This window comes from Geotrypetes seraphini, chromosome 2 (assembly GCF_902459505.1).
Source record: "Geotrypetes seraphini chromosome 2, aGeoSer1.1, whole genome shotgun sequence".
NCBI classification, from domain to species: Eukaryota; Metazoa; Chordata; class Amphibia; order Gymnophiona; family Dermophiidae; genus Geotrypetes; species Geotrypetes seraphini.
The window spans coordinates 104,657,002-104,676,836 of NC_047085.1; the positions used below are offsets into that span (position 1 = coordinate 104,657,002).

Sequence of the window (19,835 nt, forward strand, 5' to 3'; positions counted from 1 at the left end):
AACTCTTGTGCTATGCCATTTGTACAATACCACTCAGGCACCCACATGACATTCTCATGGGTAAGTGTACACTTAGGTATCTGAAATGTTGGTATTCTGTACATTTAGGTGCACAGTTGGTGTGCAAATGTAAATGACTTGCTATAGAATTGTCCTTAATGTGAACTATGGTTTACAAGTAACAAGAGATAAGATATGATATTTGGAACTTTGATCTACAATGATCTACAAAAAGCAAATCTGGCCAATTGCCAGTGGTCATTACTTGCAAAAAGTAATTAGCAGAACCTTGCTCTCTGGCTATAAATTCCTCCCAAGATCCCGAGAGATTGCTAATGAAAACTCCAGCTGATACAAAACACCGCAGCAAAACTTATGTACTACAAATCAAGATTTGACCACGTCATATGGCTGCTCATGGAGCTACACTGGCAACCGATAGAAAAGCAAATAGGATTCAAGCTATGCTGCCTGGCATTCAAAAGATTATATGGCATCACTAATAGCTTCCCCAGATTTACTGAACTATTAGGTAGGTCTGCTAATCACTAACGCTGACCGCTTGATCATGACATTCCCAAATCTAAAAGATATAAAACATACAAAATGCCTCATAGTAAATCATTTAGCTATCAAACTGCAAAAGATGTGGAACTCACTTCCCCTTGAAATTTGTGCAACAGTTATGCACTGTTTCACAAAGGTCTGAAAACATGGCTTTTCAAGAAGTCCCTGCTAGGGACTTAAGGAGACTCAGACTAATGAATACTCATTCTAATTAGTACAATAATTAGCATTTAATTAGTACAATGATGTTAGTAATAGCTTACAGATTTAGATGTCTTATCTTACATTGTATGTATAGATTTAAGTAGCATGTATAACTCAATGGAACATGTATGATTCTACATTTAATTTCTATATAGCGATATGCTGCTTGTAACCCATCTAGAACTCCATTTGCGAGGATTTGGCAGGTTGTAAGATTGCACATAACATAAAACATAAGAAATAAGCACACCAGAAAAGAATCATTCTGAGAAGTGTGTGGCAAAAGCATAAAACAGTATGAAGTGTCACGTTTAGTTCCCATTTCTAGGATTCTGAAACTGTTTTGCTGTACTAATTTGAAATCCATATTTTAGTGCTATTTTACAAGTGCACTTTTATTTCCTCATAAATGCTTTCAGTTCTCATATACTGAAATGAAGAAGAACTTTGGGACAGACACCACTATATGAGTTGGGTAACACTAGGATCATTCACTCAATTGTAGCAACATTTTTGTGCCCATCTACTGTACAATCTGAAGGTCATTCTATCTACTCACTTTAGAGCCAGCAAGTCTAAGAATCCTATGATACCATTACATAGGTTATTTAAATTAGATATTGAAAAAGATTACTAAACATATGTTTCCTGATATTGTGCATTACCTGTGTGTGAAAGAGTATGCAGGGGTCAAGAGATAATTCACTGAAAGTGAAGTGTTGAAGTGTATGAAGACATGAGAGGCCAAATTCTGACTTTTTGCCTCCTGATCAATTTCTGCTAACTCCACATGCTTGGACTGTATTATTTTACATTTCTTCTAGGCAGTCTTAAGAATCATCATTCATTAGTATAATGTTAATAATTAATGATATGCATTCATGAGCAGAACATGTATGTATTATCCAAGTTAGTGCTTATTAAAACTGATATTGTAATACTACAAAGCACACCACACGAAGCTTTCTATTCCAGACCGAAAATCTACCTTTTTTCATTCCTGTCTCCCAGTGCTGTCATAAAAAACATTTCTCCTGTACTGCTAGCAGTGGTCAGTGATTTGACAGAGCTTGGACAGCCATACTTGAGGCTTGGAACTGGACCTGTAGAGATTGTCCGGTGATACAAGCTACTTCTTGGTGCCAGGTAAGAAATGTATTCATTCTATATGTGGCGCTATATGGCTGGGTGCTCTTTGGTCCCTTCGATGCTTCTGGGTCATCCCTCCCCTTTTAATTAGTACAAGATCAATATAACAAACTATTTTAAGTATTCTGCTTTAGAGGCTATTTTGGTCAACTTTATTTTTTTCTTGCTCTCTAAGGCACGGATTCTGTATAGGATGCCCGGGACAGGCGTCCTATACAGAATCGGGCCTACACCTGCCAAAACTAAACCCGATTCTGTAACTAAGATCCATGTTACAGACGCCGATTACAGAACTGGGTTACTTTAGACAGGGCCGCTATACTTAATCGTAGCAAGGGATCTCCCTGCCACAATTAGTATAGCGGTCATGGCTACGGCCGCCAGTTTCCCCCACCCACCAAACAAACAAGGCAGGAGGGAGCCCAACCCCTCCTGCCGAAAAAACCCCTATGATCGCCAACAGGAAGGTGCTCAACCTTTCTTGCCGGTAGACCCCCCACCCACCCCTGACGATCGCCAGCAAGAAGGTGAACCCCTCCTGACGAAAGACCCCCCCACGATTGCCAGCAGGAAGGTGCTCAACCCTTCCTGCCGGTAGGTCCCGCCCCCGAAGATCACCAGCAGGAGGGTGCCCAACCCCTCCTGCCGGACCCCCCCCAACAAACCCCTCCCAACAAAATGCCCCAACCCCCTCCCCGGACCCCCCCCCAACAAACCCCACCCCCCAAGCTTACCAGCAAGTTGTCCAGCCAGACGGGTCCTTGCACTGGTCAGACAGCAGGCCCGCTTCTGTCCAAATGAGGCGGGACCGCCCCTCTCCTGCCCAATCCACAGGATCCTAGGGCTTGATTAGCCTAGGCGCCTAAGACCCCTCCCTTATTAGGCGAGCTTGCGGGTCTCCCTAGGCTCATGGAGACACCTTCAATATAGGTGGCCTACCTAGGGAACTTTTTTTTTTTTTTTTTAGAAAATGTGCCTCCCGATTGGTTGATTAGACAGCCTACAGCTGCCTACAATCAGGTTTCAGTTTAAAGAACCCGGGCCTAACTCTTTAACTTAGTTGGAAACTCCCTACTCTAAATTTTAGTGTCTCACTAAGTGCTGGACTCAGGAATATCCTTCTTTCCAGGTGGCCCCTCTTTCCTGTTTGAGGAGCCCTGTTTAATTGCCCTTTCAAGATCTACACTGAGTTAGAATAAATTATATTCTATAATTATAAAGCACCGACTGATTATTTGGGCAAAGGGTGATCCTGAAAAGTGGGTGATAGCAGTGCTATCTACTCCAAAAACCCATAAAGTTTAAATAAAATTAAGTTCTAGAAAATATCTTTTTATGCTTATTTGAAGACATGTCAGATCTACAACATGCTTCAAAACTCTCAGAAGACAAAAAGAAAAGTAAGAAGCCACATCCTTCCCATATAAAATCTTCCGGGTGGAAGTCTATAGTACCAAATTCGTATTTTTCGTTCAGTCATTCAAAGATAATTTACTCACTGGTTGCATAGTTCTGAATGCCTAAGTAAATTCTGGATGAAGTCATTCAGCCCTTCTCGTCTTTGCTGAATAAAGTCTGAATAAAGAGAAAGTATGCGATTATAAGAGCTGCACGATGAACCCAACAGGTAAACATGTTTTAATGATTCCACTTTTATAACCAGTTTGATAATACAGTATACTGTATACTCTGCAGAATGATCACACTTTCACTATCATTTGCAAAGACAAATCTAGCCTGGATATATGATTTAGTCAGAAAAATTGCAGCTTTCCATAAGAGACTCTCTTACTGTGTATTCCTCCCCCTATATGTTCAGCTAATATACTTCCCGTAGCACCTCTGAGCTGTGCCTATCACCTCTTTACAAGCATGGTATGACAATTTCTACCTCAAAGATTCCCAAAGTCTTGTAATACCTCTATACCATCCTTATACTGTAATGTATCTCTAAACATCCTTGCACTGTACTAAACTGTTCTTCATAAACTGTATAATAATAATAATAATAATAATAACAACTTTATTTTTGTATACCGCCATACCCAGGGAGTTCTAGGCGGTTCACATCATAAATCACCTTGAACCTTTGCAGGCATAGCGTGACTCATAAATCCCAGATTAAACTCTTTTTAACATGTTAAATACATGTTAACAATGAGGCAGCCTCCAGATTACAAGACAAAAGAAATTAATGTACTGAATAAACCATAATACACAAAACAAAGTGGAACATTGTAAACGATCAGGATTCTGTTCGTTTAATGTACTGTAGGTAATAACAAAGTTCAACAAAGTGTCAATACACTCAAGCAAATTTCTCTCATTGCTTTAGTGTATTGGCACTTTGTTGAACTTTGTTATTACCCACAGTACATTAAACAGATAACAGAATCCTGACCATTTACATGTTTCACTTTTGTTTTGTGCATTGTCTGGGACACTTCCATCTCTTCTTTGTTCCACTGAATAAACCATAACAAAATAAAAAACAAAACTCTCTCTCTCTTTTAACAGGACTAGTGCAAGCATGCTAATGTCCTCTAGATCAGTGTTCTTCAACCGCTGGTCCGTGGACCGGTGTCAGTCCGCAGAAATTTTCTGCCGGTCAACAGGACCAGCACGTCCATCGGGCCCAAGGTAGCGTTCTTCAGCCACCGGTCCATGGTGCGATCAACACAGCGTCTTCGGGCCGGCTCCCTGAGTGCTGCAGTGTACAAAGCCGTGGGAAAAGGCTCCTACGCGGAGCCTGAACCGGAAGCCTTCTCTCTGATAGAAGGCTTCCAGATGAGGCACGGGACGCGCGCTGCCCACAGCTTTGTGCAATACAGCACTCAGGGAGCCAGCCCGAAGACGCTGCGTTGATCGCACAGTGGACCGGCCCAAAGATAACACCGGGGGGCAGGCCAGAAGGCCAAGCACATGGATGGAGAGAGACAACAACAGTAGGGGAAATGCTTTTATTTTTTTTTTTGTCTGTTCAAGAAGAAATGCATTTGTTTCTTTTCCTCTGGGGTTGTACTGCTTGCAGAGTCTTGCATCTTAGGGTTTCTTTGTAAATATTAGTACTTTTAGCTTTTGGTCCTGCATTTGCATGGGGTTATCTGTTTTCTAGTAGGAATGAATGTTAAAAAGCATACAGTGTGCTTTGTGTATTTTAATTTTGTGGTTAACCATTATGTGTTGTTAGTACAATTGTTAGAACGCCAGACGGGAGTTATGTGGAAACAGATTCAGATAAAGCTAAACTGCTGAATGATTACTTCTGCTCTGTCTTTACCTGTGAGGCACCAGGGCACGGGCCACGGTTGGAAACAAAGCAAAGCATGGAAGATCCATTTCAGAATTTTGAGTTCACAACTGCTGATGTTTACAGAGAACTGTCAAGACTCAAGGTGAACAAAGCCATGGGGCCGGACAATTTACACCCACGAGTGCTCAGAGAGCTATGCGATGTTCTAGCGAAACCGTTAGCCATGCTCTTCAATCTCTCCCTAAGTACGGGGAGAGTCCCCCTGGACTGGAAAACAGCTAACGTCGTTCCTCTGCACAAAAAGGGATGCAGAGCAGAGACTGCGAATTACCGACCGGTGAGTCTCACATCAATTGTGTGTAAACTCATGGAAACTCTACTCAAAGGTAAATTAGACACGATTTTGGATGAGGGAGACCTAAGGGATCCCCGTCAACATGGATTCACTAGGGGTAGGTCATGCCAATCCAATCTTATTAGCTTCTTCGATTGGGTGACGGGAAAGCTAGACCTGGGAGAGTCTCTGGACATAGTGTACTTGGATTTCAGCAAAGCGTTTGACAGTGTCCCGCACCGCAGACTATTAAAGATGAAGTCGATGGGTCTAGGCGAGAAGCTAACTGCATGGGTAAATGATTGGCTGAGTGGAAGACTTCAGAGGGTGGTGGTCAACGGCACCCTCTCTGAGACATCGGAGGTGACTAGCGGAGTGCCGCAGGGCTCGGTCCTGGGACCATCCCTTTTCAACATATTCATAAGAGACTTGACCCAAGGGATTCAGGGTAAAGTAACACTGTTCGCCGATGACGCCAAACTGTGTAATATAGTAAGTGAAAACAATCTTAAGGATAGTATGATGCAAGATCTGATCACGTTGGAAAACTGGTCCTCGACATGGCAGCTGGGCTTCAATGCAAAGAAATGTAAGGTCATGCATCTCGGCTGCGGAAACCCATGCAAAACTTACACCTTGAACGGAGAAACACTAGCTAGGACTTCAGAAGAATGGGACTTGGGAGTAATCGTCAGCGCAGACATGAAGGCTGCCAAACAAGTGGAGCAGGCCTCATCCAAGGCAAGGCAAATGTTGGGATGTATTAATAGAGGCTTCATCAGCCGCAAACCTGAAGTCATAATGCCGCTCTACAGAACCATGGTGAGACCTCACCTGGAATACTGTGTGCAATTTTGGAGACCACACTACCGAAAAGATGTGCTTCGAGCTGAATCGGTCCAGCGAATGGCCACTAGAATGGTCTCCGGACTCAAGAGTCTCCCATACGAGGAAAGACTGGACAAACTGCAGCTCTACACTCTTGAGGAGCGTAGCGACAGGGGAGACATGATTGTCACAGGTCGTGTCGAGGCGGAAAGCGATATATTCTTCCCTAAGGGACCCTCGGTCACAAGGGGGCACCCGTTCAAACTCAGAGGAGGGAAATTTAATGGTGACACCAGGAAGTATTTCTTTACAGAAAGGGTGGTGGATCAGTGGAACAAACTTCCGGTGCAAGTGGTCAAGACCACCAGTGTACTCGACTTTAAAAATAAATGGGACATCCACGTGGGATCCCTACGGGGGTCGAGCTAGGGAACTGGGTCATTAGCACTCAGACTTGATGGGGTGGGTCAGAAGAGTGGGCAGACTTGATGGGCTGTAGCCCTTTTCTGCCGTCATCTTTCTATGTTTCTAATTATATTGTGTGTATATATGCAAAATGAATGGAAAAAATGATGTTGCAATTAGTACTATTATGGGGGCGGGGTCTGGGGTGGAGATTGAGTGGAGATGGGCATGACTTAGCCCAGTGTTCTTCAACTGCCAGTCCGCGGACCGGTGCCGGTCCACAAAATAATTATTTTATTTCCGCTGGTCCATAGGTGTCAAAAGGTTGAAGAACACTGCTCTAGATCAGTGTTTCTCCAAGTCAGTTCTGGAGTATCCCCTTGCCAGTCAGGTTTTCAGGATATCTACAATGAACAGGCATGAAAGATTTGTATAGAATGGAGGCAGTGTATGCAAATCAATCTCACGCGTATTCATTGTGGAGATACTGAAAACCTGACTGGCAAAGGGATACTCTAGGACCAACTTGAGAAACACTATTCTAGATCAGTGTGGCTCTGAAACCTGTCCTGGGGAACCACCAGCCAATCAGGTTTTCAGGATATCCCTAATGAAAACACATGAGAGGATGTTTGCATGCTTACTACTTCCATTATAGGCAAATCTCTCTCATGCCTATTCATTAGAGATATCCTGAAAACCCAACTGGCTAATGGTCTTCCAGGACAGGTTGGAGATCTACTGCTCTAGATGAATCTTCAGGCTTGTGCCCCTTCCCATTTAACTTCAAGATCCCTAAGCATTCTTCCTGATTATATTCAACTTAAACCTTCTTAGTATGAATAGTTGTGTGGAGCAGCCCAGGCTGTGAACCCAAATCTGGATCATAGAAGACTGGTGAGTCACAATATGAAGCAGTACATGGGAGACACAAATCTCAGTGGACAGCATCATCACCTACTACTGTATAGACCCAAGAGTTCCCTTCTAATTTAAGTCAAAAACAGTTTTTATAAAACTAGTGTTTGGACTCTATGGATGTAAAGTGTTTATGAACAACTGGAAAAGCTGAAAGTGAACAAAGCCACAGGGCCAGATGAAATACTATACATCCGCGGATACTGAAGGAGCTCAAAGAGCTTCTGGTAGGCCTTCTTAAAGATTTATATAATGAAAGATTAGGTTCTTACCTTTGCTAATCTTCTTGTAAATCCACACTCTATTCCTGGACAAGCGGGTTATGCATCCCATGTTGCAACTGCTTGTAAGAATCCTCATTCACATATTTTTCTAACCCTCCCCTCTTACCTCAGGACTGCCTTCTTGTTTCCAGTTAGATCAAAAGCAAACAGGCACACCTGATTAAGACACATAAAGAAGGGAGGAGTACAGGGATACTCCCCGAGACACAAGTGTAATCTGCTCCTAACATTAAACTGAAAAATAAATCAGAACAGGTTTGCAAAAAGCATAAACCTTTAACAAGAAGCGCTTGCACAAATCTTTACTCTTCGGGCTGAAATTGCTTACTTGATAATCGCTGTTTTGGCAATAATTTTGTCAAATTATGCCACATATCAGGAAAGGAGTTGTCAAGGCACTATTCTCCGCTACCGTTCTTCCACTGCTCACTCAGCCGACGATCGAGCGCTACACGATAGCAGCAATACCAGGACCTGGGGAGATGTTCTCCGTGTTAGGGGAGAGAGGAGGAAGCTCTCCCCTATTGGAGCTTGAGACATCATTCTCGCCCCTGTTGTCCGCTGTCCCTCCTTGCCCGGCGATTGGTACTGCTGAGGGAGCAGGAAGTTTGAATGTTGGAGCTGCTATAAACGTTCCCACAATGGAGGGCCTGTCAGCAGGAAATCCTTCGCCGATGGAGAAAACTGAAGAGGGATTGAAATCCCCCAAGGAGGTGACCCCTGAAGCAATATGGTCAATGCTTTAAAATTTGAATACCGCGGTATTAAAGTCAGCTGGAGAGGTAAATACCCAGGGGGAGAAAATGGATGATTTGGCCAAATCTCTTGAACAAACTAAACTTGAGATTAAAGGCTCCGTTTCACAAATACAAGCTGAGGTACAAGCACTTCAGGAATTTAAAACAGTGGCTATCAAAGATAACCTAGCGTTGCATGGAAAAGATAAAGAACTTTAATCGCAGATTAAATTTACGCCTTTTGAACTTTCCAAAATTGTTGGACTATCTTCCTTTGATATGTTTAAAAAATACTTAATAGAAATTGTTAAGTACTCCGCTGATTGTATCCCACCTTTTTCTTCTAAACAAGTCCAACAAGATGCTGGTAATGTTATTCTTCAATCTCCAATACTAGATATTAACATCTGCGCCATTCTTGAAGAATCCATAACAGACTCATTGGTTAGATCTACTCTTCTAGTTTCTTTAGCCTTTGAACAGGATCTAAATGTCATAATGAAACTTTATTTCCGGCATACTAAAGACTTATTCTATGGCAAACGGATCTGGATATACCAAGATGTGACAAGATCTACCCAGGAGAAAAGAATAATATTCCTCTTAATGAGACAAGAAACAAGAAATTTGGGGGCTACTTTTTTATTAGCCTACCCATGTAAATGTGTAGTCAAATATTTAGATGCCAAATATGGGGGGTTTTTCACCCCAGAGCAATTAAGGGCCTTTCTAGACCTGAAGAAAATTATTTAAAATGCTTAAGTTATAACTTGACATGTAAGAGAAAAAGGTGGTAGTGTATTCAGTGTTAAAGCCTATATATTAGTTATTTGTTTCTTTATTGAAATTACTCAATATTTCTTTTATTGGCCTCCTAGAAATTCTAATAATAGTGGCCTAAGGAAGGATTTCATTGTTACCAAGTATATGTTTATGCCTTTAAATTTTACTTTGTTTCATTAGCAAGAAGTTTTTTCTTATAAAATTTGTTAAAATTAATTTTAAAAAATAAAATTTATATATAAATATATAAATAAATAAGGAGACACAACCTGCACTAACAGAATGGGGCAGCTTAGCTAGAGATTCCTAGTAGAGAATGACACGGTGACGGTTTACCCGCGGCCACCGCATTTAAGCCGCGGGTCACCGCCGAAAACGGGGAAGAAAAATAGCAGTCGCTGCGGTGACGGGGACAAGGCCATTCACCGACCGCGGAAACGGTGAACAGGTTTGTCCCCGCGGGCCAATGTACCCCCTTCTAGGAACCGCTATTTCACCGTGCTCCTCATTTGTCATTTCAACCCTTCCTGCCAATCGCAGCAGAAGGGTACCCAACCCCTCCTGCCGGTCCTCCCAATGGCCTCCCCTAAGATCGCCGGCAGGAGGGTACCCAACCCCTCCTGCTGGACCCCCCCCCCAACGAACCCTCCCACCCCGGAACCCCCTTAGTCTTACTTTTCAAGTTGGACCGGACAGCTCCTCGCTCGTCTGGCCAGCAGGCCTGCCTCCGTCCAAATGAGGCGGGCCCGCCCCTCCCCTCCCCTCCCCTGCCTCCCAATGGCCTCCCCTAAGATCGCCGGCAGGAGGGTACCCAACCCCTCCTGCTGGACCCCCCCCCCAACGAACCCTCCCACCCCGGAACCCCCTTAGTCTTACTTTTCAAGTTGGACCGGACAGCTCCTCGCTCGTCTGGCCAGCAGGCCTGCCTCCGTCCAAATGAGGCGGGCCCGCCCCTCCCCTCCCCTGCCTAACCCACAGGATCCTAGGGCCTGATTGGCCCAAGCACCTAAGGCCCCTCCTATAGCGGGAGTGGCTTTAGGTGCCTAGACCAATCAGGCCCTAGGATCCTGTGGGTTGGGCAGGGTAGGGGCGGGCCCGCCTCATTTGGACGGAGGCAGGCCTGCTGGCCAGACGAGCGAGGAGCTTTCCGGTCCAACTTGAAAAGTAAGACTAAGGGGGTTCCGGGGTGGGAGGGTTCGTTGGGGGGGGGGGGGCCAGCAGGAGGGGTTGGGTACCCTCCTGCCGGCGATCTTAGGGGAGGCCATTGGGAGGCAGGGGAGGGGAGGGGAGGGGCGGGCCCGCCTCATTTGGACGGAGGCAGGCCTGCTGGCCAGACGAGCGAGGAGCTGTCCGGTCCAACTTGAAAAGTAAGACTAAGGGGGTTCCGGGGTGGGAGGGTTCGTTGGGGGGGGGGGGTCCAGCAGGAGGGGTTGGGTACCCTCCTGCCGGCGATCTTAGGGGAGGCCATTGGGAGGACCGGCAGGAGGGGTTGGGTACCCTTCTGCTGCGATTGTCGGGAGTGCCGTTGGGGGGGTCTACAGGAGGGGTTGGGTGCCCTCCTGCCGTGATCGCTGGGGGGAGGGGAGACTTGCAGCCGTAGCCGCGGTCACTATGCTAATCACGGCAGCATTTAAAGTACATGTCGTGTTTGTTTTTGCATTGCTAGCCCCAGGGGTGGTTGAAGATTAGTGATTGAAAAACTGTATGAAAAATAACTATTTTAAATTTAGTGATCAAAATGTGTCAGTTTTGAGAATTTTTATTAATTAATTTTTTCTCTGCGTGTTTTGTTTTTGTATAGTTATTAACTAATATTTAACTAAGTTTTAAAGTTTTAAAGAATGTTTCCTTTATACGTAAATAAAGAAAAGTGAATGGGATTGCAGTGGCGGTGACGGGGCGGTGAATGGGGTGGCAGTGGCGGTGACGGGGCGGTGAAGAGGATGGTGAGACGGGGACGGGGCGGTGACGGGGTTGGTGAGACGGGGACGGGGCGGTGACGGGGATGGTGAGACGGGGACGGGGCGGTGACGGGGACCAATTTTTTCACCGTGTCATTCTCTAATTCCTAGGTCCCAGTGTGTTTCTCAGAAAGGCTGGTCAAGGAACCATAAGGCCAGCTTACCAGTACTTATTGATCACAATCCAGAATACTATATCTTGTCATATGTACCAAAGCTTACAAATAACTGCATAATACTAATTACACGCAGGGGATATCTCAGAACGCTACTCTGATAAACATATGTCAGTGTAGCAGCAGTCCTCACTGATTTCACCCAATGCGTGAAAAATATTTATTTATATTTTTAATTTTTAAGCTCTCTCTTTTAAATTTCATGTAGATTTATTTCTTTAAAAGTCCATTATTCATTTGCTCATTCAATTTTTTATCCTTAAATCTTATAAAAGCACTTAGCTTATGTATCTTTTACTCAGTACAATAAATGACTAAGTAAAAGATACATAAGTTAAGTGCTTTTATAAGATTTAAGGATGAAAAATTGAATGAGCAAATGAATAATGGACTTTTAAAGAAATAAATCTACATGAAATTTAAAAGAGAGAGCTTAAAAATTAAAAATAGAAATAAATATTTTTCACGCATTGGGTAAAGTCAGTGAGGACTGCTGCTACACTGACATATGTTTATCAGAGTAGCGTTCTGAGATATCTCCTGCGTGTAATTAGTATTATGCAGTTCTTTGTGAGCTTTGGTACATATGACAAGATATAGTATCCTGGATTGTGATCAACTACTTGTCATTAACCTATTCATTTAATTTCAGTACTTGAGGCAGACAATCAGCAAATCAGCAACTCCCAGGGTGGGTTCAAGGAATAGTGTGGGAATTTACAAGAAAGTAGATTAGCAAAGGTTATCTTGAAGTAAATCGCCAATTTGTGCAGCTGAGCGGGGCTCCTTGTGTGGGATTATTCAATAGATCCTTGGAGACAGGGAATGTTCCACAGTATTAGAGAAGGGAAGATATGGTCCCTCTCCAAAAATGGTGACAGAAGTGGGAAACAGACTGGTAAGCCTTACTTCATTGGTAGGAAAAATTATGGAGGTATTGCTGAAGGAAATAGTATAATTTCTAGAATCCAATGGCTTACAAGATCTGAGGCAACATCATTTTACCAAAGGAAAATTGTGTCAAACAAATCTGACTAATTTCTTTGATTGGGTGACCAGAGAACTGGATTGAGGGCACATGCTAGAGATCTATTGGGACTTCAGCAATCCTTTGGCATGGTTCCTTATGGAAGGCTTGTGAACAGATTGAATGGGCTGAAGTTAGGACCCAAGTGGTGAACTGGCTTAGAAATTGATTGACCGACGGAGGGCAGTAGTGAATGAAATTCACTTAGAGAAAAAAAGGTGAAGAACGAAGTGCCTCAAGGATTGGTATTGGGGCCAATTCTATTTAACATATTTGTGCATATATTGTCAAAGGATTAGAAGAGGAAGTTTGCTCTTTTTTGCACAACACAAAGATTTACAAAAGAGTAGACACCGTGAAGAGAGTAGACAACATAAGTGATCTAAAACGATTAGAAGAATGGAGTAATATTTGTAAGTTAAAATTTAATGCATATAAGTGTACACTGATGCAAACTGGGTGTAGAAACCCCGAGTGTCATATTTGCTAGGAGGTGAAAGGCTGCAAGTACTGACCAGAAGAAGGACCTTGGGATGATAGTGTCGGAGGATCTTAAGGCAGTGAAACAATGTGACAAGGTGGGGCTGTAGCCAGAAGGATTCTAAGCTGTATAGAGAAACATATCCAGTAGAAGAAAGGAGGAGTCATTGTATAAGTCATTGGAGAGGCTCCACTTGGAGTAGTGTGTTCATTTTAGAGGCTGAATCTCAGTAAGGACATCAGAAGAAGGTGATAAAAATGATAAAGGGGCTTGTGCCAAAAGACATATATGAAGAGACTAGAAGACCTCAATATACATCCCTAGAGGAAAGGAGGAGTGGGGGGATATGATACAAATACTTAAATGGCATTAATATTCAAGTTAATCATTTTTAGAGATGGGGAGGTGCTAGAAGTCATGAGTAGAGGTTGCAAAGTGGGAGACTTAGGAGCAATTTCAGGAAATGTTTTTTCACAGAAAAGGTGGAGGACGCTTGAAATGCCCTCCTGCAGGAGATTGTAAAGACAAAAATAGTGATGAAATTCAACAATGCATGGGATAGACACAGAGGAACACTATATGAGAATCCAATTAAAGCAAAATATAACTGGAGTGAGCTTTGATGGCAACTTCAGAGGTTGGGAAGTTGACCAATGCTGTGCAGATTTCTGTGGTCTGGGTCCTGTAAATGGCAAGAACAGATTACATTATATTACATTACATTGGTGATTTCTATTCCGCCAATACCTTGCGGTTCAAGGTGGATTACATAAGAGTTTTCAGGAGGTTACAAGAATTGTGACATAGCATAAGAGATGTCGTAAGAGTTACATAAGAATTACCAAAGAGTTGTCGAGATCTTAAGGTGATAAATGTTGGGTAATTAGAAGCATATTAGAGTTTGTTGGGTAATTAGAAGCATAATTAGAGTATGTTGAGGGTATAGAGTGGGTTGGTGGGGTTTGGGTAGGAACTGGTCGTGTTAAATAGGTTTTATGTATTTTTTGAAGAGTAGAGTTTTAGTTTCTTTCTTGAAGGCTTTGTAGTCTGTGGTCGAGGACAGCAGAATGGAGATTTGTCTGTCTAGTTTAGCTACTTTGGTGGCCATTAGGTTGTCATATAGTTTTTTTCGTTTGACATTTTTGGATGGTGGGTTTGTGAATAGTGAGTGGGTTCTTCTGTGCCTGGTTGAGGAGGATTGAGTTAGTCGGTTGTTCCAGTAGGTTGGGCTTTCTCCATTAATAGCCTTGAATAGTAGGCAGTAGAATTTGAAGTGTACTCTTGCTTCTATTGGGAGCCAGTGTGAGTCATGGTATGCTTCTGTGATGTGGTCATATTTTTTCAATTAGTAGATGAGTCTTAGGGCTGTATTTTGTATTGTTTGTAATTGTTTTATCATGGTCACTGGGCATGGGAGATATAGTATGTTGCAGTAGTCTATTAGTCCAAGTATAAGAGATTGTACCAAAAGTAGGAATTGTTTCCCGTTGAAGAATTTTCGGATTTGTCTTAGATTTCTCATGGTCACGAATGATGCTTTTATTGCTTTGTTGATTTGGTACAGCTTCTGTCAATTAATACTCCCAGAAGTTTTAGTGTGGGTTGGATGGGGTATGAGATCGAGTTTATTACTAGATTTGTTAAGGTAGGAGTTTTACTGTTTTCTAAGAGGATGAAGTTTGTTTTGTCAGGGTTAAGTTTTAGTTTGTGCTCCGTCATCCAAGTTGCTACTGTTTCGAGTGTTCTGTGTATTTTGCTTGTCATGGTGGGTTCTGGGTGGTCGAAGGGGAGGAGAATAGTGATGTCATCTGCATAGCTGTATGAGGTTATGCCATGTTTGTCTAGGTAGGAGCTGAGAGAGGCTATGTATATATTGAATAGTGTGGGAGATAGGGGTGATCCCCGAGGAACTCCGCAGGGGTTGAACTATGGTTCTGATTTTTCTTGCTTTGTTTTAACCCTGTAGGTTCTGGATTGTAGGAAGCCTTTGAACCATGAAAGTACCTTGCCTGAGATTCCTATGGAGTCTAGTGTTTGAAGGAGAATGCAGTGATCAACTAGGTTGAAGGCTGCAGAGAGGTCTAGTTGTATGAGCAGGATTTTCTTGCCTGTACAGAGGTGTTGTCTGGCAGTGTCCATTAGCGTTCCTAGTAGGGTCTCCGTGCTATAGTTGGCTCTGAAGCCAGACTGTGTGGGGTGGAGTAAGTTGTGTTTATCTAGGTATCAGGCTTTGACGGCAACTACAGTAGTTGGGAAGTAGGATTGGTGCCAGGCAGGCTTCTATAGCTTGTACCCCAAAATGGCAGGAAAAGAAAGAGATCAGGAGCTCATTTTCAAAGCTCCTAGACTCACAAAGTACCATAGATGATACTTTGTGTGTCTAAGTGCTTTGAAAATGAGCAATTAAGTATACCAGTGTTAAACCATGAAGTAGAACTTGTGCAATGTTCCACATTAGAGAATGACACGGGGGAAAATTTGTCCCCGTAAACCATCTAATCCCATCCGCACAAGCCTCGAATAGTTTTATACTGAACTTATTTTATTAAAGTATAAAAAGAAATAATATTCTGTACAATTGTCATTTTATAAATCAAATTTCTTGCTGCTGAACTAGAGGAAGAGATCTTCAGCTGGCAGGGCTTTGTTTATAAATATTTATCAACACAACTAATATACTACTTTATCCTAAAACAAAAAAAAAAGAAAAGAAATGTAAATTTTTTTCTACCTTTGTCTGATTTCTGCTTTCCTCATCTTTTCGTCATTCTATTCCTTCAATCCACTGACTGCTTTCTCTCTGCTTCTTCCATATAGCATCTGCTCTGTTACTGTGCCTCTCCCTCCACCCCACCCCCTATTGGTCTGGCACACATCTTCTTCCCTCCGTTCCTCCTATAGTCTGGCATCTCTGTCTTCTTCCCTTGCATCTTTCCTTCCCTCCCCCAAGTGGTTTTTAGCATCTATCTCCTCCTTTCCTCCCCTCAGATCTGGTATCTGTCTCCCCAATCCAGCATGTGCCCTTTTTCCTTTATCCCCTCCTTCCATCCAGTATGTTCTCCCCTCTCCACTTTCCTTTAGCGTCTGTTCCACTTTCTCCTCTCCCCACTTTCCTTTAACGCCTTCTCCCCACTCTCTCTTCCCCATTTTCCCATCAGCGTCTGTTCCTCTCACCCCTCCTCCTCTCTCTCCACCTTCCTTCAGCGCCCTTCGTGCGGTCCAGCAACCCCCGCCCGCCCTCCCTTCCCCTCATCTTCGCTGGCATTTTCATTGTCTACGAACAGCTCGAGACTTTTTCTCAAGTCTCATGCAGCTCCTGAAACTTCTCCTCCGACGCAACTTCCTGTTTCTGGGGAAGTTTCAGGCAGCCACGCACAACTTCAGAAAAAGGCTTGGGCCACTCGGAGACAATGAAAATTGCCAGCGAAGGTGAGGGGGAGGGAGGGTGATGCCCGGACCATGGTGATTGGAAGGAGGAAGGGGGCTGCTGGACCGCGCAATTGTGAGGGGTGATAAGTATTTTGTGCATGTTCCCTCACTTAACTGCAGGGACAAGGCCATTCACTGCTCCACGGCGCGGTGAATGGCCTTGTGCCCATACCCGCGGTGACCATTTTTTTGTTCCTCCCCGTTTTGGTGGTTAATAGTCACCTTGTCATTCTCTATATCTTGGAGTGTTGATTAGAGGAATGGTGATGAAATGAAGAGAGTAACCTTCCTGTATAACTTTGAGGACCCAAGCGTCCATTGTAATGAGAGCCCAGCATTGATGGTACAAAAGATGACAGATGGGGAGGTAGCCGAGTTGGAGGAATTGTGGTATGCTCTCTTTTTCTTCTTCTTTTTTTTTTTTTTTTAAAAAACGTGTTTATTGTTATTTTCATAAAAAAGTAATAAACAACATAACATTGTACAACATCAGATTAGTACAAGCTGCAGGAGAATAAATAATGAGAAGTATATGTATACTCACAAGTTATCATAAGTAGAACTCAATTATATTACAGTGCAATAGAGATTTAAGAGTGCCCGTATTTTTAGAAAACTTCAGTGGGACTTGTTCTTGATAGCAACAATTTCTTCAAATTCTCTAATTGAACCAAGGTAATCTCACCATTCAGTGAAACATAATTGGGTATTGTCTTTCCAATGACTAATTATTAGATGGGTGGCTAGAGCTAACATAATATCAAATAGTTTTGAGAGATTCATCAGGGATGGATAAGTCAGGGTTCAATTATCTAAGTATAATTGCTTTGTATGTTACCTGTGTAGATTTAATGAGTGGAATAATTTCAACTATTTTTGACCATATGGATTCCCAGTAGGAATGTACATTTGGACAATAATAAAGAAGGTGAGAAAGATAACCTGGGACAGTAGAGCAGGACCAGCACAGATTAGAAAGGTCTTTTTTTAAGTATTTTAGCAAGTTTGTCAGGAGTCCAGTAAGCTTTGTGCATAATGAAATACAAGGATTGGGAAATAGAAGTAGAGAGAGTGGGGCGTTATACTTTAGCCCCAAATAATTTATCTCCTCAAACCATTGATTAGAACCTATGTTCTGATTCCCAATACTGCTAAGTGGGCGAATCAGAAGTAAAAATGGTTGAACGCAAAACTTTGTAAATTTTTGAAGCTTTTTTTATTGCCCAAGAGGATCAATTGAACAAACTGAGCAAAGGACAGAATGTCATAAGACTGAGTTGATTTTTGTGGACAGAAGTCTGAGCCTTCCGAGGTCCCTTTTTTTGTCTCTTCTGTGGTGGAGGTTTAGAAGAGGACAAGGTGGCCGGATAAGATGTAAGATGGTTTCTGGAAACAGAAGGTTGAGTCTTAGACTTAGACCCTGCTAAAGTAAACTAGCTCTGCTCATGTTGACTAAGTCTTTGTGTCGCATCCTTGCCTGTCTCCAAACAACACTTCTCCTAGACAAGGAATGTTAGCTAAGCGATCTTGAACGTTGATGTCAAGGTCAGAGACTTGAAGCCAGACTAGTCATCTCATGGCAATAGACATAGCCAATGCTCTAGATGTCACATCAAATGCATCAAAAGCCAACCTAGCCATGAACCTTCTGGTTTGAAGGAGCCTATGAGAAGTTTCATGAACTTTGAAAGGCGATCAGGTGGAATGTACTGCTAAAATCAGCAAGTTTCTTTATGAGTTGTTTGAGATAGAATGACAAAGAAATTATAGCCGAGAACTCTGCTAGCTAACAGAGTTCTGGAAAAGGCAGCGCTCGAACTTATCCACTGTACGTCCTTCACTGCCTGGTGGCGAACTGGCATACAATCGTGTGCTAGAAGATTTTTTAAGGGTAGATTTGACAAGCAAAGAATTGTGCTGCAGTTGTGGCTTATCAAAACCTGGGCACGACTGTACCCTGTACAAGGAATCAATTTTCCTAGGAGCTAGGGGAAGAGTGAGAGGAGTTTGCCAGTTCTTAAACATGGCTTCCTTAAGTAAATTATGAAGAAGCAACTTGGAGAATTCTTTAGGAGCCTCATCAAAATCCAATGCCTCAAGGAGCTCTGCTCTCAGTTCAGTGTCTGCCTCCAAATTAACAGGCAAAGCTTTCCCCATCTGCCTGATAAATTTTGTGAAAGACAATCCTTCAGGAGGCAATCTGCACCTAGGCTGCAGCGGAGATGGATCTGATGAGATGCCATACAATTCTGAAGCAGATAACTCAGGGTCAATGAAGAGAGAGATCTGAATCTACATCCCCAACTCCAGGAGATTCTCTGAATGAAGACGATGGAGATGCACGCTTCTTGGTCTGGGGAGATAGAGGATGGTGAAAACGTCGAGAAGAACTCTGTACTGGTCAGTTGAAGATGATGAAGAAGTTAGACGTTGAATGTGTAGATCTTAAATTGAAATGAGGAGAATGAGAACCGGTACCATGAGATCTCGAGGCTCTTTTAGATTTACTAGGAGAAGAGCGAGGATCGGTACCATGGGAACTCGATGACCTCCAAGATGTAGATTTACCAGGAGAGCAAGGTTTGGTACCCTGGGGCCTCAATATGCCATGCTCAGGCTGGGTTGGTACCGAGGGAGTCAGTGCAAGCACCAGTGTCGCATGCGTTTGAAACAGCACAGCTAGCTTTAGTTGGAAAAACTCCTTTACTTGGTCCTGGAAGGACTGCACTGGTAACATTTGCTCAACAGCCAATACCACTGGTGCTGCAGGGTGCCAAGACATGGGTGACCTCGATGAGGAAGCAAGCTTTAAAGACACAGTTTGCACCGATGGAGATAGATGATGGCATCGACACTTGGCATGCATCAAGGGACTCGATGCTGAAGATGACTGTGACACTGGGTGAGATGAAGACGGCTTCTTAGAAGGTTCACCTGATGCAGAAACTGAGTCCAACGTCAAGGGAGCCATCGATGCCATTACCGCCTTCACTGATTTGTCCGCCAAGACCACTCCAAAAAGCTTTTCTTGCTTGACATGTCAAGCCTTAAGAGAGTGTTTTTTCAATGCAAGACAGCGGGTACAAGAGTTTAGTTAATGCTCTGGCCCTAGACACTGAATGCACCATTGTACTGGTCAGTGAGTGATAAGATGTAAAGTGCTTTGGTACTTAAAGTGGTATATCAAGTCATAATAAACTTGAAACTTGATATGGGCCATTGACGAGAGCACTTCTTGAACCTGCTGGAAGGCCTTGACATGAGAGGAAATATCTTGGTGGCAAGGTCAAAAAACGCAA

General features: G+C 43.1%; 1 protein-coding gene across 1 annotated transcript in view; it reads right to left on the reverse strand.

Moving 5' to 3' along the window:
• The window catches only part of LOC117355193 (serine/threonine-protein kinase Sgk3), a 160,040-nt gene that overhangs the window by 81,437 nt on the left and 58,768 nt on the right, over window positions 1-19,835 (reverse strand). Inside the window, exon 5 of the mRNA XM_033933363.1 lies at window positions 3,420-3,495. Within this exon, the coding sequence (XP_033789254.1) occupies window positions 3,420-3,495 (76 nt within the window). The remainder of the gene's footprint in view (window positions 1-3,419; window positions 3,496-19,835) is intronic.